At 41.9% G+C, this 27,517-nt stretch overlaps 1 protein-coding gene and 1 non-coding gene across 2 annotated transcripts in view; one reads left to right on the top strand and one right to left on the bottom strand.

Moving 5' to 3' along the window:
- The window catches only part of LOC131237291 (probable amidase At4g34880), a 50,904-nt gene extending 33,833 nt beyond the window's left edge, over positions 1-17,071 (bottom strand). Inside the window, exon 1 of the mRNA XM_058234990.1 lies at positions 16,379-17,071. Within this exon, the coding sequence (XP_058090973.1) occupies positions 16,379-16,906 (528 nt within the window). The 5' untranslated portion in view covers positions 16,907-17,071. The remainder of the gene's footprint in view (positions 1-16,378) is intronic.
- Positions 7,256-7,362, top strand: LOC131238253 (small nucleolar RNA R71). Its single transcript, XR_009167659.1, has one exon. It is a non-coding gene; the product is annotated as a small nucleolar RNA R71 (small nucleolar RNA).
- Positions 17,072-27,517: the final 10,446 nt, after the last annotated feature.

Genomic DNA, 27,517 nt, shown 5'->3' with positions numbered 1-27,517 from the left:
TCCAAGAAGGAGTAGGCTGCGGAAGATTTATTTATGCAAGGCTGGTGCGTAGGGGCGTTTTGCAGCCAAGAAAATGGAAGAGAAAACTTCCACTTCCATCACATTCTTTCCAAATAAATGACGTCCCTTGGGAAATCTCTGGACGAGATACACGATGGATGGTTTGGATCATGCCTCTGATCAGCTATGGTGGGCAAGAACCGCACGAAAAACCCGAGTTTTCCGGACGCAAAAACAGAGTAGCGTCATTTGACGCTGTGACAATGGTGGAGCCCACTTCACTGTTTTTCTGGGAAATCCAAGCCATCCATTGGATTCAGGACGAAAAACTGTTCAGGAAGGGATGGTTTTGGTTAGATTTCAGTGTGGCCCACAAGCTGGTTCAGTCCACCGTCCATCTTCCGTTCGATCTTTTTTTTACACGTGTGTGCATAATGGGACGAAAAGGACATCTAGGTGAGGGTTACGCCCCACCTATTGATCGAGTGGACGGTCCAGATTATCAGAATACCCGATGGGTGGGGCCCACAATTAAAGCCCGGAAGATACTTCGAAGACGCTGTTGCGTCTCTTTTTTTTTTGCGGAATTCATCGGTCAGCGCAACGCTGACCGATTTGAATTCTTGTGGTGCGCGACCAGTGTACGTGCACGTTGTGCACACAGTGTACATGTGAGGTCCACTGTAATGTTTCACTGAATCCGCTCCGTCCATCCTGTTTTTCATATAGTTTAAGGGGTTGAGAACAAAATTGGAGCACATCCAGAGATTAGGTGGGCCCCACTTGAGGTTTTAAGGGGTTGATCTATCCGTCGGGCCACTTCCACAGCGATCCAATGGCTGATTTTTTATTTGTACGGCTTATTTAAGGTCTTTAGTCCATATATAAAGTTTCGAGCTGAACGGATGGTGGGAATGCTGTGATCTTGCATTCTGCTTAACTTTCAGGCCGCTTGAGCTTCAGTTTCTCGATTTTCGCGGACTCCTGGTGTATAATTCCATCGCTCTTGGTCTCCTAGAGTCCATTCCTTGCCTTGGTGCTTCTGGAGCGTCAAATCCATGCATTTACCACCCTTTTTCAGTCCAGGCTCTTAAACACACCCTGCATTACAAACACGATTAAATCAGCCATTAAACGGTATTATGTTTGTAGATCCAAGTAATAACTGGGGTCTAATATGCAATATTTGACCCTTAACACAACCCCCAACCAGCATCTTGCTAGTCCCGAGCAAGGTATGCGAAAAATAAGTTGAGAATTACAAGACAATTTCTATAAACTCAAGAGATTTATGAAAACAATTCAGATACTCGAATTCTAAGATTCATGAATGTTGGCATTACTTTCTCCTGAAATCAAGCTCATGGTAAACTTCATAATCAAGCTCAAATATTAATCCATTAATTAGAACGATTCTAAATATTGAATTCCATGGGTGTATCGTGTAATATCGGCTTAACGTTATTAAAATTCACTTCTCTAATTCAGGATATCATTGGTAACCATAAGAGAATTCATGATAACCAACACCTAAACCAAAGCTTGATTCATTCTTCCAGCTTTTAATGATTTTCACACTATGTCCACTTTTTAAAAGTACAGCCAAGGAGGAGAATCGAATCTACACCTATAGGGAGCAAACCTATGGTAAAGACCGGTCGCCAAAAAGTTCATGGATGTCAACCTTGGGGAATCGAATCTACACCTGTAGGGAGCAAACCTATGATGAAAACCATTCGCCCAATCTTTTCAATTTCTCAAGTTGGTTCCTTTCAAGCTTAGTGATCACCAAATTAATCCTTCAATATCGAATGAAACCTTAATGTGTAAGTGAGATATGACATGTGAAATTATGATTCAATCAATGTTTAAAACTTCTAATCATGGATTAATAATTCAAACTTAGCTGTGAAATTTAATAGATAACTGAATCCAAGAGTCATAAAGTACCAACATCCCGCATCTTGAAATTCTAAGTGCCCTAGATGGCCGTCAAAATCACTTCGAATTCATCAAAAATCCTGAGAAATTAAAAATTTTCACAACTTTTGCTCAAGACCAAGAAAACACTGATTAGGAAACCTAATCTCCCACCCCCAACCAAAAATCTACATTGTCCTCAATGTAAAAGAAATAAGCATGCAATGCACATGAGACAAAATAAGTAAATGAGAAGTGATAGGAAGATAATACCTGAAAGAATCAAGAGGCTTTCCATAGCTATTTATGTAAAAGGGGGTCAGTACAAGAGAGAAACCAACAAAAGTAAAGACAAAATCCTACCTATACCACTTTCGCAGGTGCTCTCGATTGCATTTAGCATATGCAACAAGCCTTTAAACCCCTAGATTGCCCCTAGTGGACAAGTTGTAGTCTCATGAGGGTTTGCAGTAATGTTACCCACAAACATTGGACTAACTAATAAACGAAATGAAATGAAGAGCTGGGTTGCCTCCCAGGAGCGCTAAGTTTACCTTCTTCAGCCAGACAAATAAAGCAGCTACCCTAGTCCTATGAAAGCGATAAACTTACCTGTACCTCCATCAGACTAGGAGATCAATCCTGGTAAACAGGAGCAGTCAGGGGCATGGACATGTCCTCTGAATCAAATTTCTCGACAAATGGTTTCAATCGTTGTCCATTGCCTGTAAACTCCTTGCCATTGTCGGGATCTCTTATCTCAACGGCCCCATGAGGAAAGACAGTAACAACAATGTAAGGGCCAGTCCAACGAGATCGAAGCTTACCCGAAAAGAGATGTAATCGAGAATTGTACAAAAGGACCTTCTGACCAGGCGTGAATGATTTTCACAAAATGTATTGGTCATGAAATGCTTTCATCTTGTCCTTGTAAATTCTCGAATTATCGTACACATTATTCCGGATTTCTTCAAGTTCATTCAATTGAAGTTTGCGTAGCGAGCCAGCGTTGTCCAGATTGAAATTAAGATTTTTGATCGCCCAGTACGCTTTATGTTCCAGCTCCACAGGCAAGTGACAAGCCTTCCCATAGACAAGTCTAAAGGGAGACATTCCAATAGGGGTTTTAAATGCAGTACAGTATGCCCATAAGGCATCGGTCAATCGAATTGACCAATCCTTACGATCAGGGTTGATCGTCTTCTCCAAGATGTGTTTAATTTCCCTATTAGAAATCTCGGCTTGCCCACTTGTCTGTGGGTGGTACGGGGTGCTCACCTTATGAGAGATACTGTATTTCTTCATTAAGCTCTCAAATGGTTTATTGCAAAAGTGTGAGCCCCCATCACTAATGATGGCTCGAGGCGTTCCGAATCGAGAAAGGATGTTTTCTTTTAGGAATTTAATAACCGTGCGATGGTCATTAGTTCGACACGGAATCGCTTCGACCCATTTAGTGACAAAATCCACGGCGAGCAAAATGTATAAATTTCCAAACGATTGGGGGAATGGTCCCATGAAATCGATGCCCCAGCAATCAAATGCTTCAATGATAAGGATGGGATTCAAAGGCATCATATTTCGTCGGGACAATGCTCCCAATTTCTGATAACGCTCACAAGCTTTGCAAAACTCATGAGTGTCCCTAAACATAGTGGGCCAGTAAAAGCCACACTGCAGAATCTTGGCCGTGGTCTTTTTAGCAGAAAAGTGACCACCACAGCTTGAGAATGACAAAAGGAGAACGCTCTGATGCTCATCGTCCGGTACACATCTCCTTAGGATTTGGTCCGGTAATATTTAAATAAGTAAGGATCATCCTAAAAAGTTACGCACCTCGGTGAAGAATTTCTTCTTATCTTACGAGGTCCAGTGTCGGTATGACACCTATAGCAAGATAATTAGCAATATCGAAACCAAGGTGAATGGGAGACTCGAACAATTGTTCATCGGGAACATGTCATTGATATGAGTCGTCTCAAGGGACTCAGAGGTATTAAGGCGAGAAAGGTGATCGGCCACTACGTTCTCTACTCCCTTTTTATCTTTAATTTCCAAATCAAATTCTTGGAGTAGAAGGATCCATCGTATCAAACGGGGCTTAGAATCATTCTTCGAAAGAAGATACTTAAGTACCGCATGATCTGTGTAGATAATAATCTTGGATCCGATCAGTAGGACCTAAATTTGTCCAAGGCGAACACTACAGCTAAGAGTTCCTTTTCTGTAGTCGAGTAGTTCACCTGGGCAGAATTTAAAGTTCTACTTGCGTAATGAATGATGTAGGGCCTCTTATCTTTTCTCTGGCCTAGGACCGCCCCAAGAGCATAATCAGAAGCGTCGCACATAGGCTCAAAAGGAAGGCTCCAGTTGGGTGGCTGCATGATAGGTGCAGTGGTTAACGTGCCCTTAAGCTTGGTGAAAGCTTCCTGGCATTGCTCAGTCCACTCGTACGGAGCATCCTTTTGAAGAAGATTACATAAAGGACGAGAGAGGAGACTAAAGTCCTTTATGAATCGCCTGTAAAATCCTGTGTGTCCTAAGAAGGATCGCACGTCTCTGATGTTTTTGGGTGGAGGTAGGTTAGAGATAAGATCGATTTTTGCCTTATCTATCTCGATTCCTTTGGACGAGATGATATGCCCAAGGACAATTCCCTTCTGAACCATGAAATGGCACTTCTCCCAATTAAGTACCAAGTTCTTTTCTTCACATCTTTTCAGCACACATTTAAGACTTTTCAAGCACTTGCTGAAAGATGGACCGTAAACAGAGAAATCGTCCATGAAGACCTCTAGATATTGCCCTATCATATCAGAAAAGATACTAAGCATACATCGCTGAAAGGTGGCAGGGGCATTACATAGTCCGAATGGCATCCTTCGATAGACAAAGGTGCCGTAGGGACATGTAAATGTGGTCTTTTCCTGGTCTTTAGGGGCTATCTCTATCTGGTTGTAGCCCGAATACCCGTCAAGAAAACTGTAATAGGAATGACCAGCTAACCTTTCCAGGATCTGATCAATGAATGGTAAAGGAAAGTGGTCTTTCCTCGTGACGGTATTCAACTTCCTGTAGTCAATGCACATTCTCCAACCAGTAGTGACTCTAGTTGGCACGAGTTCATTATTAGCATTGGCTACGATGGTGATTCCGGACTTCTTAGGGACCACTTGAGTTGGACTCACCCATTGACTATCAGATATAGGGTATATAATACCCACGTCCAATAGTTTGAGAACCTCGGCTTTAACCACTTCCTTCATGTTTGGATTTAGTCTACGTTGTGGTTGCCGAGCGGTTTTTGCATTATCCTCAAGATATATGCGGTAAGTACAAATCGAGGGATCGATTCCCTTAAGGTCCGCTATCGTCCATCCCAGGGCTCCTTTATGCTAAATGAGAGTAGATATGAGCATACTCTCTTATTCTTTCTCCAGGTGGGCAGAGATCACCACCGGGTATGTCTCATCTCGACCTAAATAGGCATATTTTAAATCAGAGGGCAAAGGTTTTAGGTCAAGCTTCGGTGGCTTGAGATTAGACGGTAGAGGCACTACATTGGTTTGTGGCAATTCTTCAAATTGTGGCCTCCACCGGTTAACTTCAAGTACCAGTGCAGTATCAAGCAAGGCGCACGTCTCCCTAATCATGTCATCATCAAAATCATGGGAGTGGGCCAGGCATGTCTCCAGATGGTCAGAGGATAAGGTCAGCGGTGTCGTATCTTCCACGAAAGAGTCAATCATGTTAATGTCGTGGAAATCGTCATTATCCTCTGAGTTACTGCCGTTATTGAAAAAATGTTTGACTCCAATGTCAAATTTCCAAAAGACATAGTCATGACACCATTCCTGCAATTGATAATTGCATTTGACGTGGCAAGGAATGGGCGACCAAGAATGACGGGAATCTGAGTGCTCATGTTATTGATGGGTTCTGTGTCCAGGATGATAAAATCTACAGGGTAGTAAAATCTATCGACCTGGACTAACACATCCTCAATTATCCCTCTTGGTACATGAACAGAGCGATCAACAAGTTGTAGTGTGGTTATGGTGGGTTTTAATTCACCTAAACCTAACTGTTTGTATACCGAGTAGGGAATCAGATTTACGCTCGCTCCTAAGTCAAGAAGTGCGTGATCAATTCAATGGTTCCCGATTACACATGATATGGTTGGGCTACCGGGATCCTTAAATTTCTGTGGTACGTCTTGCTTCAGGATGGCACTCACTTTCTCAGTCAAGAAGATTTTCTTTTGAATAATTTTCCGTCTTTTGGTCGTGCATAAGTCTTTCAGAAATTTGGCATATGAAGGAATCTGTTTCACGACATCAAGTGGAGGAATGTTAACTTTCACTTGTTTCAACACCTCTAGGATATCTTGAGAGTTAGAGAGAGGTTTTGGTGAAGCCAACCATTGGGGGAATGGAGCAACTGGCTTCTCTAGAAGTTCCGGTTCTAATTTTTGTGGGGCATCACTAACTCCATCATTGTTGTCCTCTTCTGGTTCTTGAGGCTTTTCGAGCTTAACCGGAAGAGTTTTATTAATGATCTTTCCACTCCTAAGAGTGGTGATGGATTTAGCGTGCCCCATCTGATTTGAAGAACTGGGATCATTAATCTCGTACTGCGGTTTAGGATTGGGGAGAGGTTGTGCAGGAAGCATCCCCTTTTCTATAACCGTCATACGAGAATCTATCTTTTGCATAAAATCTGTAATTCCCCGCATAGCCTGAGCCAGCTCTTGAATGGAATTTTGAACCGGTTCCTCTTGAGGTTTCACTTGATTTGGATTTTGATTGAAGAAACCTGGAGGAGTAGCCGTTTGTCCATTCCTCTAACTAAAGTTTGGATGATTTTTCCAACCAGGATTGTATGTATTGGAGTTAGATCCAATAAAAGGTCTTTGATAGTTGTTTACGGCATTAGCTTGTTCATTCAATACTCCTCGAAAGGCGGGTATTATAGGACAATTTTCAGTTGTATGAATGTTGCAATCACAGATGCCGCAAACAATTTCATTAACCTTATCCTTCTTTCCTTCCATGGCCTCAACTTTCCTTATGAGCATAGTCACTTTACACTTAAGATCATCCTCTTCTTTCAAGAGATATAATCCACCTTTCTCCTTTAATTGAGTCGGCCTAGACGTGGTGTTCGCCATTGGGTAATAGTCCCATGATTGTGTTTTTTCAGCGAGACTATCGAGGTAATCCCATACCTCGTCAACATCTTTATTAATGAACTCTCCATTACACATTGTCTCGACCATTTGACGCATGGAAGATGTCAGTCATCATAGAAAAAATTTGTAATGCGCCACGTTTCAAATCCGTGTTGTGGGCATGAACTGACCAAATCTTTGAACATTTCCCAACATTGGAAGAATGTTTCTTCTTCCTTTTGGGCAAAGTTCATGATTGCTTTTCTGAGGGTAATCGTTTTATGATGTGGGAAGAATTTTTTTATGAATTCCCTCTGCATGTCGTTCCATGTGCCAATGGATCTAGGACGCAGTGAATGTAACCACGTCTTAGCTTTCTCTTTTAAGAAAAAAGGAAAGAGTTTCAGCCTGACTGTATCCTCAGATACATTAGGAAAACATAATGTAGCCATAATCTTATCGAATTCTTTCAAATGTAAATATGGACTTTCTGATTCAAGTCCATGGAATTTGGGAAGGAGTTGGATAACTCCTGGCTTGATGTCCATTTGTCCTGTGTTTTAAGGAAAAATCATGCATGAGGGCATACTCACTCCCGCCGGTTGTAGATAATCTCGTAAAGTACGAGGCGGGGGTGCCTGATGCACTTCATTCTCATCTTAGGTATCCTCCACCCTGGGTGGGGGTAGAGGAGGTTGGTCTTCAGCCATAACTTCAGTTAACTCAGGGGATTTCGAGCGGTGTCTAGTCCTGCGATGGATAGTCAACCCCTCAACCAATCCTCCTTCAGTCAAGAGACGTCGAGTGTTGTCACGGGCCCACTTGGGCATGAAACACTCGCAGCCCTCAATCAAATTCAAAGCCTAATCCTAAGAAAGAAAAGAAAATCTAGAAAGAATGAGAGAGAGAGTTGGAAAGAAATTACCAAATTGAAGCCCCTAAGTTAAGGACCTGCAAAAGAAAACAAACAAGTTAGTTCTAAAGAGAATGTCTAGAATTAGAAAATCCTTAAAAAGGAGGATAGAAGTAAACTAGTTTCTAAAAAGAAAAAAAAAATAAATTAAAAAGAGATATGAAAAATAGAAAGTAGAGAGAAAGAACTTACCGAATTAGAAATTTCTATCTTAAAGGCCTACACAATAAGAAAGTTAGTTTCTAAAAAAATTTTAAAAATAAATTAGGACACAAATTAGATTCTAAAATTAGAAAGTTACCAACAATAAAAGTAGAAAGTTAATTTCTAAAAAGGGAAAGGAATAACCTAGTTTCTAAGAATAAACTATTTCCTACAGATGGGAGGATACTAGAATTAGAAAATTTCTAAAATTCAAACCCTAATTCTAAAAATAGAAAAATTAGAGAAATTAGAAAAGGATTACCAATTTAGAAGTTTATGTCAGGATCCTACAAAACAGGAAACAAGTTAGTTCTAAAAATCAAATAGAAATAAAAATCTAAAACTAAAGTTAGTAAAATCCTAATCTCAAACTAATTCTAAAACTAATTAATTTCAAAGAATCGTAACCGTCAGTCCCCGGCAATGGCGCCAAAAACTTGTTCACTCCCCAAGTATAGGGTTGTAATGTAGTAATAAACTCGGTAAGACCGAGGTCGAATCCACAGGGACTGAAACTTGTACGTTTCCTAAAACTAGGTAGAAATAGAACTAGCCTAAGATGCAATCTAAATCAAATATAAATTGATGAATAATGGTGAGAGATTAATGTAAAACTGAAGGAATTCAGAGGAAGGAAACTAGGGATTCAGAGGAAGGAAACTAGGGATTTAGAGGATCCACTTGTCGGGATTAGGGAGATCTTATGCCTGTATTAAGATTCATGGAAATCAAACTGAACCTACTTGATTTAGTTTTCATGTGATGAAAGGAATATGAATCAGAATGGATTCTATCATCAAACCATGCCCAGGAGACAGAGCAAGCAACAGAATTAAACCAATTACCAACCAATCAGATGATTGTGAAGGTTAGGAAGGATACCGCCATCCAGCCATGCCCAGGAGACGATGGCGAACAACAGGGCTTCCTGACGTCACAATTAAAATACGGAAAAGGAAATACTCAAAGCCATTACAAACCCATTGTAATGTCAGTCACAACAGGCCATTAGAGACTACAAATATTCTCAAAATAAAATTAAATCAAAATTTAATTTAGTGTAACTAAAAGGCATAATAACAGTCTCCCATCACGCTACAGGCTTTACCTCTTAGCCCTAGCTAAGAGGTTCAGCCAGACATGAATGGCTTGAACTCAAATCAAATCAAAAGAAAAAGAAAACGAAAAATAAAAGAAAGTAAAAAAAAAAGACTTATTATCTTTTCTCTCTCTCGTTTTCAGCATCCTTGTTCTAGCCAAAGCTTCCAGCCACGTCCAGCCTTCGTGCCACCCAACTGTCTTCACGTTTTCAGCCTCCACCCGCTCCCTGTCTTGAATGCTCCTCGTCCACGTTCCAGCCGACCTCTCTTTTCCTCCTCCCGCTCCCTGATGTCCCTCTCCCCCTTATAGGCTGGTGCGTAGGGGCGTGGAGAGGTTGAGTCCGAGAAGGAGTAGGCTGCGGAAGATTTATTTACGCAAGGCTGGTGCGTAGGGGCGTTTTGCAGCCAAGAAAACGGAAGAGAAAACTTTCACTTCCATCACATTCTTTCCAAATAGATGACGTCCCTTGGAAAATCTCTGGACGAGATACACGATGGATGGTTTGGATCATGCCTCTGATCAGCTATGGTGGGCCAGAACCGCACGGAAAACCTGGGTTTTCCGGACGCAAAAACAGAGTAGCGTCATTTGACGCTGTGACAATGGTGGAGCCCACTTCACTGTTTTCTGGGAAATCCAAGCCGTCCATTGGATTCAGGACGAAAAACTGTTCAGGAAGGGATGGTTTTGGTTAGATTTCAGTGTGGCCCACAAGCTGGTTCAGTCCACCGTCCATCTTCCGTTTGATCTTTTTTTACACGTGTGTGCATAATGGGACGAAAAGGATATCTAGGTGAGGGTTACGCCCCACCTATTGATCGAGTGGACGGTCCAGATTATCAGAATACCCGATGGGTGGGGCCCACAATCAAAGCCCGGAAGATACTTCGAAGACGCTGTTGCGTCTCTTTTTTTTTGCAGAATTCATCGGTCAGCGCAACGCTGACCGATTTGAATTCTTGTGGTGCGCGACCAGTGTACGTGCACGTTGTGCACACACAGTGTACATGTGAGGTCCACTGTAATGTTTCGCTGAATCCACTCCGTCCATCCTGTTTTCCATATAGTTTAAGGGGTTGAGAACAAAATTGGAGCTCATCCAGAGATTAGGTGGCCCCCACTTGAGGTTTTAAGGGGCTGATCTATCCGTCGGGCCACTTCCACAGCGATCCAATGGCTGATTTTTGATTTGTACGGCTTATATAAGGTCTTCAGTCCATATATAAAGTTTCGAGCTGAACGGATGGTGGGAACGCTGTGATCTTGCATTCTGCTTAACTTTCAGGCCGCTTGAGCTTCAGTTTCTCGATTTTCGCGGACCCCTGGTGTATAATTCCGTCACTCTTGGTCTCCTAGAGTCCGTTCCTTGCCTTGGTGCTTCTGGAGCGTCAAATCCATGCATTTACCACCCTTTTTCAGTTTAGGCTTTTAAACACACCCTGCATTACAAACACGATTAAATCAGCCATTAAACGGTATTATGTTTGTAGATCCAAGTAATAACTGGGGTCTAATATGCAATATTTGACCCTTAACAGCCACCCTCGTAGCCCTTAGCTCGGCCTCTGCGGCCTCAACATGAGCCTTCGACTAACCCACCTTTTGGTCAACCCCATCCACTAGCTCACACATCCGAGCAAACTCGGAGCGCACCTTCAGCACAGACGTAGCGAACTACAACCAAAGCAAAGAAAAGAAGTTAGGCACAAGCGAGAGAGAGAGAGAGAGGGAGAGGGGGGGCGGGGGGAGAACACAGATTTGAAGGGTATCTTACCTCAAGAAGGCCCGTCGCCACGTGGGCCAGAGTTGAGTCCACAAGGGAGTCAAACAAATTGTTGAACTCTGCCTCCAGCGTATGGCGGTCCGCCCAAGGGAGGATCTTCTCGACGATCTAGCGGAGACTCCATGGGTGAGCTACCCCCTCAGCGTCCGAAGATCGAGCCTCAGCAGGAAGCTCGGTGGCCCCTTGTACTTCAACAGGAGTAACCTCTTCCGGGACGACTGTCCCTGTCGCTCCAGCAGCTCCAAAGGAGCTTCCACCTCCATACCCTCTCCTTCTACCTCTATTACGATAGGACAGGAGTGGCCGACCTTCCCCTTTCTCATAGAGAAGGCCTTGACCTTCTTCTTCTTCGACACTGCCGTCTCATCCCTGGCAGGAGGGGCGCGGAGTTTGGAAAGGCCGGAGCACAAGACGAGCTTCAGGCATCTCTGCATTCAACAAGCAAAAAAGAAATGTCGGCGAACTCTACAAAAGAGATACCCAAGTACAATAGCTCGAAATTAGGTCTTATCCAGTGGCTCACCGGTAAGAGCGAAGTATAAGCCTGATTGAAGGAGTAGCTCGGGTTGAAGCAGAACCCTCCAAGACCTTTTCTCCCAAGGGAGCGCTCTCGCCGCCTTGATCCGAGCAAGCGCTCCGCCGTCAGCCAGAGGAACTTGCTTGGGGACGACTGCACCAAGAAAAAAAAAAACACACACACACACATCATCATCCACAGCACGATCGAAAGCCAACCAATTCGAAAGGGCTAAATATGGCTATCTGAGAAATGTATGCCTACGTCAGAGAATGCGATAGGGACCTGATGCTGATCTAAAGGCAGATCGGCTACCTCCTAACACCCGGAAGCCCAGAACCATCTGTCCCTCTAGTTCTTATTGGACATCGGTGGGTCGGTAATAAGGCTCCCCCCAGTTCTTCGCCAAGCAGAAAAATAATGTCAGACGGGCTGACTATGGTTCGGCTTAACTTGGTACAAGTGGAGGAATTCCTCCACCATTAGCTCGGGCTGTTCTAACTCGGCCCATAGGACAATGCAGCTGATCAACGCCCTCCAACCATTAGGGATCATCGACCAAGTTCAGTCGAGCAAGCAGTCTCCTTACCACTCGCTGCAGAAGAAGTCACAGGCCGCACTGTCCGGCAAGGGAAGTCGCATCATCACCAACTCAGGTATGTGGTACCCGAGCCTTATCCGATCTAGATCCTCGGCAATGAGAGAGGAAGGCACCGAACCCCCCATCCCGTCGTCGTCAAACCCTTCAGGGTCATCCCCGACAGCGGAATTAAGCTCCGCATCCAGCGGCCTTTCTGCCGAAGACGGTTCGGTGGCTCGGGATGCCAAGAAATCAACATTCTCCAGCATCCTCAATGACGATGGTGGATTCGACATAACTTGAAGTTACCAGACCTACTGTCATTGCCGAAAACCCCCTCCCATGAACTAACGGAATCCAACATTGCAGTCGTTGAAAGGACAAAGAAATGAGGAGAGGGAAAACAGATGATCAGAAGCTCACTGGAGCGATAAGTCCGTCCAGAATGTCAATGACCGCAGGCGTTTGGGCAGAGACGACTGGAAGAAAATGAAAAATGCAAATGGGGACGACCGAGCGCTAGGGCTTCCCTTATATAGGGAAGCCACGTGGTATCGATTAAGCACGACCATTAATTAGGGTCGCACAACGTCCCCTTGACTTCCCCCCTACGAACACGTGGCGTGACCCCACACGCTGCTCGACCCCACTATCGAGTACAGAGCCACATGTCGTGCTCTCATTCGACTGTCACCAAAACAGCGGCCTGACGCACCACGTGACCTCGAACCCCGAAACAACATGTTGTGTCCATTACTAACATGCCTCGCGCACTGTGCTAACTGCCACTCCTGGCATTAATGACATTATGACCCGACCTAAGTCTGACCTACAACCGGATCTGACTTACTCCTCAAACCCCTTCGTGACTGGCTTGAAGAGTAAGGGGGGCTTACTGTTGGGTGTAAAAATAGTTAAGTCGGATAGGTCGACTTATGGAATGAACCAACTCTACAAAACAACACGGGCTCTCGAAATCTGAGCCAATAAGGGCCTATACATCCAAGAACAGGCTGACCTTCAAGGGAGTCGACACAGCCGTAAGGACCCTTAAAGAGTGTAACTATAAACTCACTCATATGGCCAATTGCCGACCAAGCCCATAGATCGGCAATAGATGATCCCAAAATACGACCCTTAATCAGCAACATAGCTCAGCTATAGCTCGGTAATGACTCAGCTATAGCTCGATAATAGCTCGGCTATAAATCAATGAAGTAGTTACCCATTGTAGTTTATCCACGGATCAAGCAGTCCGATAATATCTCCAACGGCCCAAAGATCTCTCCCAGGATCTTCGGAAGATAAGATCAAATCCCAAAAGCTTCGGGATTGAGGTAAAATCTCTATATACATCCCGGATCTGAGTGGAATCCCCTCTGAATTATCAGGAAAGGCTCCTCACAACACTCATATTCTATTCCTATAAATAGAGGCTGGTGACTCTTTTCCAATAAATCATCCCCTTCCAAAGACCCGGAGTCCTGACTTAAGCATCGAAGGGTCCCCTGCATTAGCCAGGGTCCCCTTTGTTCTTCCTTTTCACTTGTGCAGGTCCAGGAGGGTCAATCAAGGGAGGTCTACCAGAAAATTGCATCAACAGACAAACTTTGCAAAAGAGTAGTTTATTGAAATAGATATTAGGGATCAATGATTCTGTGGTCCAGATTGATGAAGTGATGAAATAGTGTGACCAGCCATGGATGGATTACACAGGAAGAGTTCGAAGAATAAAATATCATAACCCTTCATCTGTATCTTAGATAGATAGACTGTCAAGAAATGATTGTAGGGTCTGGATCTTCCATTATTGAGGATTTCATTGGCGTTTCACATCTACTGCAAGGTCTATCAAGGTCAGTATTTGGCATAACAACTAGGGCTGAAAGTGGGGCGGGTTGGTGCTCAAACCTAGCCCAACCCAAGGTTCCTAAACCTCATCCCTAACCCAACCCAACCCAACCTCAGGTTGGGAATTCTCAACCCAAGCCCAACCCAAGCGGGCTCAGTCGGGTGGATACATGCTAATATTTTTGTTATTAAATTTATCTATTATATTTCAATACAAATCTTATTTTTTATATCTATGATTTTATTAATTATATTCATAGTTATTTATCGTAAAGAACTTCATTTTTTCTAAACCAAAAAGCTAAAATATAGGACAACTACTCCTTTAAACGTGAAGTCGTATTGTGTAGCACGCAATCTATTTAGGAGAGAGAAATCTAGCATATCTTGTTAGCTTGAGTCATTGGAAATGACATGGACCAATGAGACCTGACGGCACTGGAATTTCCAGTGCCTTCAACACAGACAATCCACACTCAATTATAATTTATAAGTAACTTATATATCGATCAGGTTCGGGTTGGGTCGGGCAACCCAAGGCCTCAACCCAAGCTCAACCCAAGTTTTATCAGGTCGGTGTTTGTATAGCCCAATCCTAAGACCAAACCCGAAACATCCTGCATGAGCCCAACCCAAGGTCAGGTCAGTCATGAGTCGGTCCAGTTGAACCCGCCCAACTTTCAGCCCTAATAACAACCATGTCCCACATGTAGAATTTTCTTCCTAAGTAGATTTAAGTGTTGGCACATTCGTCTAAATCTGGGTTTCCTTTACCCGAAGAAGATCGGGCCAGCGCATCATTAGCTGCCACAGGTTCATGTAAGAAAATAAAAAAGAAAGATGAGTTGCAACCGGCCGGCTGTGGGTTAACCTACATGACCCATTTATGTTGGTCCTTAATATGAAATTTCAAGATTAACTGGTAATAAAAGTTCCCAAGGAAAAGAGCAAATTGTATTGCTCCTCTCTAACAACTGGCACTTCGAAAATCAAAATTAACTAAAGCTCTTGCTCTGCATAATTATTTGACCTAATGACTTGATCAACAGGATGCAGATTAGCTACTGAACTTGACAGTAGTGAGTCTCGCTACTGAAGTGACGTCACCACATTATGTGAGCTCCACCATGAAGTATGTGTTATATCCACACCATCCACACATTTGGAGAGATCATTTTAGAGCATGATCCAAAAAATGAGGCAGATCCAAAGTTCAAGCGGACCCCGCCATAGAAAAAAGGTGGGATTGAACGCCTACCATTAAAAACTTCTTTGGGCCACGGAAGTTTTCGATCAAGCTTATATTTATGTTTTCCCTTATTCCATATCTATGTTAACTTATAAATAGGTTGGATCTCAAATAAACATCACTTCTTGACAGAACCTAGGAAGTTTTCAATGGTGGACGTGACTATCCCCACTCATTTCTGTGGTGGGTCCCCTTGAACTTTGGACTTGCCTCATTATTTGTATAATGCCCTAAAATGATCTCTCCAAATGGATGGATGGTGTGGATACAAAACATGCATCATGGTGGGCCCAAAAAATATGGTGACGTCACTTCAGTAGCCACTCGCTAATGGCGGGTTCAGTAGCTGATATGGGTCCTGATCAACAGGCCATGGCACGTAAATAGATGTTGACACAAGCATGCCACATGGGCACGTTTACAATGAAAACGTGTTCATGCGAAGTGAAGGCGGAAACTACAATAAAAAGAGAGGTTGGAGCATTTTCTTTACGCCACGTCAGGCAATTCCCGTTTCCGAGTAACCGGAGCGGATTAGCTGTTCTCAGGTGACACCACGGTGTGTTAACTTAACCGTGTAAGCCCACATTAATGTATTTTATTATTATTATTTTTTATCTATGTTGTTTATATGTTTTTCCATCTCATTTATCCCAAACTTTAAGAAGAGGCGCACACCACTGCAAATATGAATGACCATTAAAAGATTTTTGTGGGCCACAAAAGTTTTTTTTATCAATCGATCTTTATATTTCACCTTTATCCAGGTCTTTTTAACATTATCAACAGGTTGGATGTAAAATAAACATTAAGGAAACCTTACGATGGCCCTTTGTAAATTTTAATGGTGTGGCACTCAATCACCACTCTTTCCGGTGGTCTAGTGCACCTGAAATTTGGATCTGCATTATTTTTCTGCACATCCTAACTTGGGATGGAGAAACAAATGGATGGCGCCGATATACAACACGTCATCACGGTAAGGGTAACACCCACTGAGATGTTACCAGGGGTAACAACTAATCCGCTCTCCCAGTAGGCCAAAAATCATTAGTTCGGAGGCAAGAAGAAAGACGAGGAGGAAACTCACATTTCCTTTACCACTTCTGGCATTCCATCCAGAGGGTGCAAATTCAGAACGAAAACCAGACCACTCGCTGAGGCTGGCCTTCCCCAGGATGACAGCACCAGCCTTCCTCAGCCTCTTCACCACGCCCGCGTCTCGAGGAACGACCGAGCCGAGCAAGGCCAGTGAACCTGCGGTGGTGTTGAGTCGATCGGCTGTGGCAATGTTGTCCTTGAGTAGGATGGGGACGCCGTGCAGCAGGCCCTTGGAGCACTTCCCCTCCCTCCTTTCCAGATCTGCCACGTCAGCCTGGTGGAGCGCATCTGGGTTTATCTCAATGACAGCACGTAGGATGGGGTTAAGGATCCGAATCTGATCGAGGTATAAGAGGACGAGTTGCCTGGAGCTGAGCTTCTGCTGCTGGAATGCCACCTGGATGTCATGGACTGTTGCTTCTTTGATGTTGAAGCCTTGATTACATGGAAGCAGAAGCAGAAGCAGCAGGAAGAGGAACGATGATACTGATGGTGATGGCAAGGAGAGGACTGTCATGGCTTTGGTGCATATACTGTTTCTTTAGACACTCTCCTTGTCTAGTAATCAACGCTGGATTATGTATGGCCACCGTTAATAGAGTTAGCAACCTACAGGAGGCCACACGGGTGATGCATTTGGGGCATTTCTCAGGTTGGTGGCATGGGCGACATGTCCTACTCGTAGTATAACCTGTCACAGGCGCGCTGTGCATGTACGAAAAAGTTGAATGGCCAGTAACGACTGCCCGAGGATTGTGCTTATCTTTTGTCTAGTAATAATAACCTCACAAGGAGGGACCACCCGAGGAATGTGCTCGATCTTGCAAGCATTAGCCATTTCTAGCATGCCTTGCTTTGCCCGTGACATCAGCGTTCCCTAGAGCTCAATGTCATTACTGGAGTGCTTGAGTGCTTTCTGTTGTATTTTATTTTTAAAATTTTTTTTAAATATTTTGGTTTCCTTCAGTAATTTAAAATTTGTGCTAGTTGATTTTGTGGTGTGAGTGTAGTCCGCATTAGATTTCTCTAAAAAACTTTTCTTGTATATAAGAAAAGCTTTATCTAAGAACTTGATCCCCATTCGTAAATATGTGAATTTGGTCCCATGGAGGGCTATGTCTTTAGCTCTAATCGGTTATTGCATCTTGACAATCGATTGCTCTAGAAATCTATTGCACTTGGGACATCCTTCAAAGAGAACAAATTCGATTTCAAGCTAAGTGATTCATGTCATGCCTAGGTTAAATTCTATAAGTTTATTATCCCAATTTTTCTATTTTCTTTTTAGTGCTCAATCTTGCAAGCATTTGCCATTTTGGCATGCCTTGCTTCTCTCTTGAAGCCATGAGTGCATCAGCATTCCCTAGAGCTTGACTCAGAAAAGCTCGACTAGCCTCGACTTGAAATTGGATTCGGACCGAGTTGAGCTAATTTTTGGAGCTCAAAAAAATTTCAAGCTGACTTTGAGTTTGCCTGAGCTTGAATTGACTTTGATCAAACCTCAAATCGAATCGACACGATGGAATCAGCTCGATGACTCGATTATTTTGATATTGATGCTGCTTGCCGAGTGTTTAATGAAATGACTCAACAAAATAGTGTTTTGGGTGCATATATTCTCTACGGGATTGGCCGGTGGCAAGGAAGGAATGAATTTTTTTTTTTTTTTAAAAAAAAAACAAACACACACACACGCACTTTATATTAGACTGCCCTCATATCTTGATTTTAATGTTGCTCGCCAAGTGTTTGATAAAATACATGTAAAGTGCTATTACTCTTTTTGTGTTTTGTGGGAAATTAAAATTACACTTTGTGTTGAAGAAAATGTCGCATAAGCTTACATTGACCAGAGCTGCTAACCGAACTGAACTGGCCAATCAGGCTCAAGGACCGACTCAAGCAGAGTTCAAACTAGAGTTAGCTATTGCCCGAGCTGAGCCAAGATGTGCCAAGCTCGACTTGGTACGACTCGTGTACAGCTCTATGGCTATCAGTCCTATTGTGAGTAAGCATTCCCAATGTGCACAGGCCACGTATTAAGTACGCTAACTTACTGGAATGCAAAAGAGATACAAACGCATGGAGGAATAACTCGTATTTCAACGGAGCTCTCAAACTTAGAATTCTTTTTCACTTTGTTAAAAGCAAGGGTCTTTATCATTATATAGATTTAAAAAGCTATTAAAACCCAGGCATGTAAGGTTAAGACCATGCCACGTGATAGTCATCTATGAGTATACGTCCAATAATTAAGACTTATCTAGAACAATCCTAAAATATTTTACACTTTTCTATACAAGACTCCACAAAAGTTCTCTGGAAACTTTCACAGATATCTTCGCAACTCTAAATCTCTAACACAACTTTTGAATTTTATACAATTATCTTGACTCTCTTCCTATTTTATACCACTTTTCACACACTTCTACCTTGTTATAAGATTTTCTAAAGTCATATACAAAACATCTTTAGCGTACGAGTGAAAGCATGGATTTAGCCAAGTCCAACTTAGTCCCCAGGTCAATGATTAGTACGCGACATTGAACTCAACTGGCTTACCATCTTGTGTGTATTGTTGTATTTGATGTCTTTAATTAAGTTTTATGTTTCCTTTTCTGTTTGGGATTCTTCCCAGTTTCCTTTTCCGTTTGAGATTCTTCCCAAGGTTATATATATATATATATATATATATATATATATATATGGGTGTAAATAGGATTTAAAAAAATAATTCCTAAGGTTTTTCAAATTCATCCAAGGGGCTCAAAGGGAGTAGCAAGGGTGAGATTCGAGGTTGTTCGAATCAGGTAAGCTCTTTCTCTTTGTAATTTTTGCTTTCATAGTGTTCATCCATTACTTTGTGCCGTGATTTTTTTCTCAAAAAGATTTTTCCACGTTAAATTCAGAGTACTTGTATTGTGCTTTCTTGGTGCGATTGGATTACTCTCCTAGATTCATATTTGTGTGCTTTCGCGGTCTCCCAACAAGTGGCATCAGAGCTATCGTTAGGGCACAGGCTTGAATCTAAAAGTTTGTATTAATGGTTGCCAATCCTAAATTTGATGTTGAGAAATACTTCGAGAAAAATAATTTTGAATTTTAGAAGATCAAGATGACTAGCCTGTTGATTCAACAAGAATTGGATGAAGTCCTTGAGAAGTAACCCGAAACTATGGATTATTATAATTGGAAGAAACTGGATAAGAAAGCGAAATCTTCAATCCAATTGTGTTTAACAGATGAGGTTCTCTATAATGTATTGATGGAGAAAACTGCAGCAAGTTTGTGGGCAAAGTTAGAGAATATCTATGCTAAGAAGTCCCTTGAAAATCGCTTACACTTGAAGATGCATCTGTTCAACTTCAAGATGGCAGAAGGAGGAGATGTTGAAGCCCACATTAGCAATTTTAACAAGATAACTGAATGTGGAGGTAATCAGGCATGTATTTTGTTGAATTTTCTCCCTGTGTCGTATAAGTCTTTTAAATACATCTTATGCACCAATAACACGACCCTTAGTGTTGATACCATTATATCAGTCTTTCAAGGAATGGCAATGAGTAGGGTTGTTCACGAGTCGAGCCAGTTCGAAAAACTCGCTCGACTCGGCTCGAGTCAGCTCGAATTGACTCGGCTTAAATGGCCAATTCAGGCCGAGTCAAGCTAATTATTTGAAGCTCGAGTTGAGTTCGAACCGAGTTCGACCAGGGGGCATTTCAACTCGACTCGGCTCGATTAATAAATATATTAAATATTATATATTATATATATTATAATATATATGTATATATAAGTTTTAAGTTTTAACTTTAAAAAATAAATTAAAAAAAAAAAAACCCTAGAGTCTCTACCTGTCCGCGCGCACCCCCTTTCCCTTTCCCTTTCCCTTTCCCCTTCTTCTCTTTCTCTACCCGCTACCAGCCGCACGCCCGCCTGGACCACTACCACCAATTTTCATTTCAACTCCATAATAGTATGATTTCAATCTCTTGAGATCTACTTCTTGGGCAAGAAACCCAAGAAATCCGAGATGAGTCCTTCTTAGATTTGTTAAAGCTTCAAGGAAATCCAATGATCTGATTGGCTAGAGCTCTTTACTTGGATTTCTAATCTGTGTCCTGATCTGTTTCTTTTTTAGCACTTGAATTTCTGCTGGTGGAAGAAAATAAAAAATAGATCGGTTCTTACAGGTTTCCTCATCCAATTCGAAGTTTTGTTTGGTTTTTTCATCGGGTTTTGCTTTGATTCTCCTAAAAATTTTGAATTTTTCATCAATGGAGGAGGATCAAGAATAGAATCCATTACTCTCTCACCCAACAAGCTCAAGCTCGACTCAACTCGAACCACTAGCTCGACTCGAAAGCTTTGGCAAACAAGCCAAGCTTCAATATTGAGCTCGAGCTCGAACTCGAACTCGAGTACATCATGGACAAGCCGAGCCGAGCTTGGCCCGCCTCGACTCAACTCGGCTCTATGCCCACCTTTAGCAATGAGAAAGAAGAATGGTAGAATGGGGGCCTCTAACGATGCTTTGTTTACGACAGGGAGAAATTTTGAGCGGGACATAAGATCCTCTAGCTTAAGATCCAAATCCAAGGGCAAGGGCAGGAAAAAGTTAAAGTGTTGGAATTATGGGATGTCAGGGCACATAAAGAAGGATTATACAAATCCTAAAGCAAAAAAAAAAAAAAGAAAAAAAAAAGAGAGAGAATACAGAGTCTTCTTCCAAGGAGGCCAATACTGTCATGTCTGATCAAGAGATAAGCGAAGGTGATGTGTTGTCAGTGTCTATAATCGGACACTTATACAATGATCATAGAGATGAGTGGATTCTTGACACAGGAGCTTCATATCACATGACTCTTCAACAGAGTTGATTCGCCAGTTACAGAGAGTGCGATGGTGGACAGGTATTTATAGGCAATGACAATGCTTGTAACGTTATGGCTATTAGTACTGTCCGTATCAAGATGTTTGATGGAATGGAGCGTACCTTGACTGAGGTAAGGCACGTTCCTGACATGAAAAAGAATTTGATTTCTCTCGTTGCACTCGAAGCAATAGGGTTCAAGTTTATCGGTTTTAATGGGGTCCTTAAGGTTTCAAAAGGAACGCTTATAGTTACAAGAGCACAGAGGCATGAAAATATTTACAGGCTGATCAGGAGGACTTCAACAAGTGGAGTTGCAACGGCTATAGCAAATTCCACGTCTGCACGTATCTGGCATGTACGTCTGGGCCACATGAGTGAGTGAGGCATGAAAGTACTTTTCGAACGTTGTTTAATTCCTAATTTTAAAAGTCTTGATTTAAATATATGCGAGTATTGTATATATGGTAAACAATATAGGTTATCTTTTAAATTTGAAAAATATATATGTAAGAGTGTGCTTGAATATGTGCATTCTTATGTATGGGGGTCGTCACCCGTGGTGTAACGTCTTAAATTTTTAACATTTTGGATTTCCAAAAACCCTTGAAATTTTTCATTATAATTAACCTACATTGTCGCTTACTAACCCTTGATGCTCAAGGTAATCCTACATGCAGGTGGTACCGGTAAAGAACCACACGATTCCGATTAATCAACCGTAGGAAGCCAAAGAATCCGCCAAATCACTTAAACATCGAGTTTAGCCTTATAATTTGTTTATTTAGGGCCTAAATCTAGCTGACCTACCATTGACTAATAAAGACAACCATAACTAAATAAAGACCTACCAAAAGCCAAGACAACTAGGGTTCATATCTTAATTAACAAACCAAATCAATTTAGTTACTCTTTTAGTCTAAGAGCCAATGGTTTAGGGTGATTATAATCAAATCACCATTTTTGCTAGTTATGAATAGGTCACACTATGAACTTACCTAATCCAAAAACATAATCATTGTGCACAAGAAATCCTAATACTTAATTCATTCCAGAAAATGCCCTGATTATCTAAACAAGCTCTAGACCACTCATTAGTGGGCCACTAAACCCGATGTTATAGAAACATGCTCGTCTTAGTGGGCTTGACATCCATCGTGGGACGTCGAGTCAAGCTCGTGTCTTGAATTGTTCAACTTGGACCCATAAGGTGAGTGTTTGAGTTGTGCAAATACCTTATATGAAAATTTAAAACTTAAGTGAAATAAGTCCATTGCTCTTTCGCAAAGTTATAACAATCAGACCGTCAGTTCGTGGCCAAATTCAGGGTACTGACTAAATATATTTCTCCACACATATCCACATTGCCACGGCCCCGGTCGATCATCAGTGACCGTTAATCTAAGATAAGGCCTTCCCAGTTGATCGGTACGCCCGATCATCGTATAATTGTGTCTAAACAAAGATCGCATTGTTGGACACCTATTCCATGGCTTAGATTGACATATATGCCTTCCGTCGGATCCCATTAGTGAAAAACAACCTCCTTTTAGGGTTAATATAATGAATAAAGGGTCATTTACATCATTTCTGGCACTATATAAAGCCTTTATTTGGGCACCTTCTTCTCCCATACAAAGTTCAACAAGAGAAAAATGGAGAAAGAGAAAGAAGAAGAGAAGAAGAGAAGAAGAGTAAAAGTATGAGTGAGGAGGTTTTAGTGCTTCCCTTCATTGGTTTCCTCCGATCAAAGCCCTAGCCTCAATCGTTTTCCTTTGTCGAATCTGCCCCACTCGCAATTGGAGGTAAGAAACAAATCTTACTTCCCAACCTAAATTTTTTTTATAGGATGAATTGCATGAATCTCACATAGTTCTTTATGTTTATATATGAATTTGTGATTTGCCCCAAATTCATAACCCTAGGACCTCAAAATCGAAGATTCATTCTTAAAGATGCGGACTATTATTCCTATATTGGTTTTTATGGACCCTTGAGGGTCTTAGTTAATGACGTCTTATGGTGAATGATTCGTAAATAGCTAACATGTCTATATTTTGAGTTTGATTACAATATGTGTCATTGGTTGTTTATGAATGCTCACATGTTTAGTAAAATATCCAAGTGATCAAATGCGTTATTTTAATGATACTCACATGTTTAGTTGAATGCTTGATTGGATGTGTTGATTTATTGATACTTACATGTTTGATTAAATGCTCTAATGAATGTATTATTCTATAGAAACTCACATGTTTGATAAAATGCCTAGGTGATTACATGAGCGTTTTATGTGTGCTCTCATGTTTGATAAAATATATATGTGGTTGTGTCGCTGAATCTATATTAACAGCATGACGAATTCCTAAGTTTGTAGTAATGTTTAGGTTACTTACAATGTTGGGTCAGTCGATAAATCGTCCAAACTAAGGGGTGGCCTGAGTTAGGCCGGCCACCCTAAGCTCATTCGATTGACCTGAGTTAAACATAGACGACTGACAGTAGCTGGACTACACAAGATGTTTGCACCCAAAACTGGTTACGCCAGAGTTCTCCCAGATCAATCAAATTAATCCACTAGCTGACTGATCGTGTATGTTCACAATGTAAACACGATCAAATTGAATCTAGGATACCCCGTCCCAATAGATGAGTCCATTCATAACCGTTAGTACGATACAATCCCACTAAGACTCATGAGTCTGGCATGATAGTATGGGACACCGTGTCCGAATTGTCAGCCTATACTGGGGTGATGAGCCTCCCCATAGTGACCAGTGAGTACTAATGGAGGTGATAGATCATTGTTCGAACAACTCTCGTCAAATTACCCGGCCGATGTTTTCGTGCCAGAGTACCGTTTGAACGACTTGGGCGTGAATGGAATTAGGTGAGGAGTCATTTCCTTTGTAGCAATCCTGCACCTCGGAACTGAGTGATCATACTCGATGTTTGGGTGATGACTCATGTTGGGTTGATCCTCACGCATTTAGGTATCATGTTGTACCTTTGTAATTATTGATTAGTGAGATAAATAGGTGATACCTAAAGTTAGATCAAAAGACAGTGGTAAGGAATCGCTAAGTGCGATAATGAGCCACGTGATCCGGATAAGGACTCGTGATATAACGTCGGTATCCTAGCTTCACCAATATGTTGGATAAATGTAACTTAATAATTACTTAGCTAACAAACACATTAATCGCATTGTATTAGATAGGATGTGGTGATTTGGCTTTGGAGTCACGTGATGAGGGAGTGTTGGCAATTACGAAATAGGTGTTAAAGTCGCTTGTGAGGGAGTGTTAGATTGTGAGGCGCATGCATCATTTCATAATCGCATTCATACATTTAACAAGAGTATTTAAGAAATGCTTGATGTCTTATTTATCATTAACTACGCTAATTTAGTCGATAACATGTGAAACTTAGAACTAATGGAACCACTGAGTTAGCTACTCACTCTCACCTGGGATGGTGTTTTAAAATACCAACCAGGCATTGTTGTTAATGCAGATTCTATCGAGGCCCCTAGTAGGTAGACTTTGGTCGGCTTACACTTTCGTCATGATACCTTAGGAGTGTCGGGCGAAGATGGAAAACCTTACTTTTATTTTAGTTATGTGCTTTATGTGTAAATTTTGTCACATGTTCATTGTGGCTTGTATAATCTCCATTTTGGGTGATCATCACTATTGGAATTGTATTTTTGACTCTTAGCCCTATATTTTTAAATATTTTTTTTATCTTTACCTCACTTTTGTTTCGCTAAGTTGAATTGCACAACTCTAATTATCTGTGTGTGAAATGAATTTGAATCTAAATGAGCAAATATGTACATTTTGTTAAGTTAACTCCTAGGAACTCGGGATTGGAGTATATGTACTTGGGTGCTGATTTTCGGGGCAGTACAAGTGGTTTCCGCTGGAGGGTCATCATGGTTTGTCATATTCATATACGACTACTCCCAAAAAGTTTAGATTTATTTCATGAAACATAAATCCAAGGTTTTCACTAATTTCAAGCAATGAAAGGCCATGGTGGGAAAACAGTTAGGGCGAAAGGTAAAGGTATTAAGGACAGATAATGGCGATGAGTTTACTTTAGGTGAATTTAATCAATTTTATAAGGAAGAATGAATCATTAGGCACAACACAGTGCACCACACACCTGAGCAAAACGGTGTAGCTGAGCGGATGAATCGGACTCTCTTGGAGAGAGGACGATGTATGATTAGTAATGCTGGGTTGGGCACCTATGGACTGAGGCCGTTAACACGACCTGCTATGTGGTGAATCGGTCTCCTTATACGACTATTGAATGTAAAATTCCAAATGAAGTATGGAGTGACCATAAAGTGAACTACTCAAATTTATGTATTTTTTGTTGTGAAGCTTACTCTCATGTACTGTCAGTTAAGAGAGATAAGCTAGACCATAGAGCCAAAAAGTACATCTTTATTGGCTATGGTGATGGTGTGAAGGGATACAAGCTGTATGACTAAGTCACACGGAAATTCGTTATTAGTAGGGACATCAAATTCGACGATCCCTATTCCACAAGAATGATCAAGAGGAGCAACAAGAACCGGAAAGGTTGGTCATGGACGTTCAGATTGACACAAGTGATATGTGACACCCCGGGTTTTTGAAACCCGAGTATATGACTCGTTTTCTAAAAACCCAAGTGTTAACCTTTAAAGACAGCCAAATTCCACGTGCATTTTTTTTCTTTTTCAAAGTAAGCATTTAAGCAGAATGTGAACAAATCAAGTATAAAGAAAATTATATATACATTCAAATTATAAGAGTGGCTGCCCACAATGACTCATACAAACCAATGTCTCGATGTTAACAAATATAAGAATTACAAGATTCAACACATAAGAATATATTAAATGCATATAAACTCGAGCTGCAACATCGCGCGACTTCTCTTAGTAATTACAACCATGCATCCTTGATAATTGTACCATGCTCCTCATCAACCCAAACATGAATATCATTTAAACCGCTTGTAATATTGTAGGCCCCGTATCCTAGACAGTACTGTTCCATAGACTTCTGCGGTCTTTCCGGTCGAATTTCGGCAACCTTCGACCCTTAACCGGTATTTGCACGCGACCCTGATTCACATGCCGTCAACTCGAGTCGACTCAACCTGAGACTGATACCTTAGCGACCGCGCCGTTGCCGCGGTTCCGATGCCGCGACTCGTGCGCCGAGGCGATACCCTGGTCAGGAGATATGGGCCAGCGTTCGGTGCGAGGAAAACGTTGTGCGTTGTAAACTCGAGAGAATCTCTACAACATGTCACCTCAATCCATCAATCAATCCCATCAAGGGTCAAGTACATGTCAAGTAAACATCACCTTTCACCCATTCCCAAGTAACCACAAAGGTCAAAAAGTTCTTACAAGCCCATACCTTTCTTACACCATTTGCTACAAAAGTCAAAAAAATCTCTTACACCCATCACTCACCACATCCATCACTCCATCACACATCACTCTCTCTCCCTTTACAAGTCTCTCTCTCATTTTCAAACTCTCCCAAGCAAGAGAAAACCTTTATACGTCCAAGCCTCCCAAGCCCTCCAAGAGAGCCATAAGTGTGGCCCACCTTCCCACCCTCTCATCTCTCATCTCAACCATCCAAACTTCATCTCCTCTGTTGGAATCGAAGTTGAGGAACTAAGGAAGCCAAGGGAGCAAGTAGATCAAGTGGTGGGTGCTTTGATAGGGTAGTTTTAATGTTTTTAAGATGGGCCAAGTGAGGCCAACCGATCAATGGTTTGGATCTCACTTTGGACCCTAAGATGTAGCCGATGGCCCACTTGGATCATCATGATCATTCCATGACGGGGCCATTCTCCATGGACCCCATCATGATGTTTATTTTCCTTGCATACTTAGGGTCATCTAAACCGTCTATTTTAGTGGAGAAGGGATCTCCATCGTTGGATTTTGATTTAATGGGCCCATGTGTAATGGGACCCACTTGATATATGATTGATCTCATGGGAGGGCCCATAGTGTCGAGGTCCCTCCATCACGCGTGTCCCACTCCCACTCTTTCTCTCTCTCCCTCCCTTTTATGTTTTTTTTAGTGATGATAATAAGGTTGTGTGGCCCCTTTTATGTCTACTGTGATGTTTATTTGCCACCCAGCTTGTTCATAAGGTCAAACAGACCTGGCTGAAGGGAAAACACAAATATCAACTTGAATTAAAACTTCAGCAGCCCCAAGAAGTTTT

The sequence above is a fragment of the Magnolia sinica genome, chromosome 2 (genome assembly GCF_029962835.1).
Source record: "Magnolia sinica isolate HGM2019 chromosome 2, MsV1, whole genome shotgun sequence".
Lineage (NCBI taxonomy): Eukaryota > Viridiplantae > Streptophyta > Magnoliopsida > Magnoliales > Magnoliaceae > Magnolia > Magnolia sinica.
The sequence above is the reverse complement of the archived record's forward strand: the minus strand, read 5'-3'. Positions and strand labels throughout refer to the sequence as shown.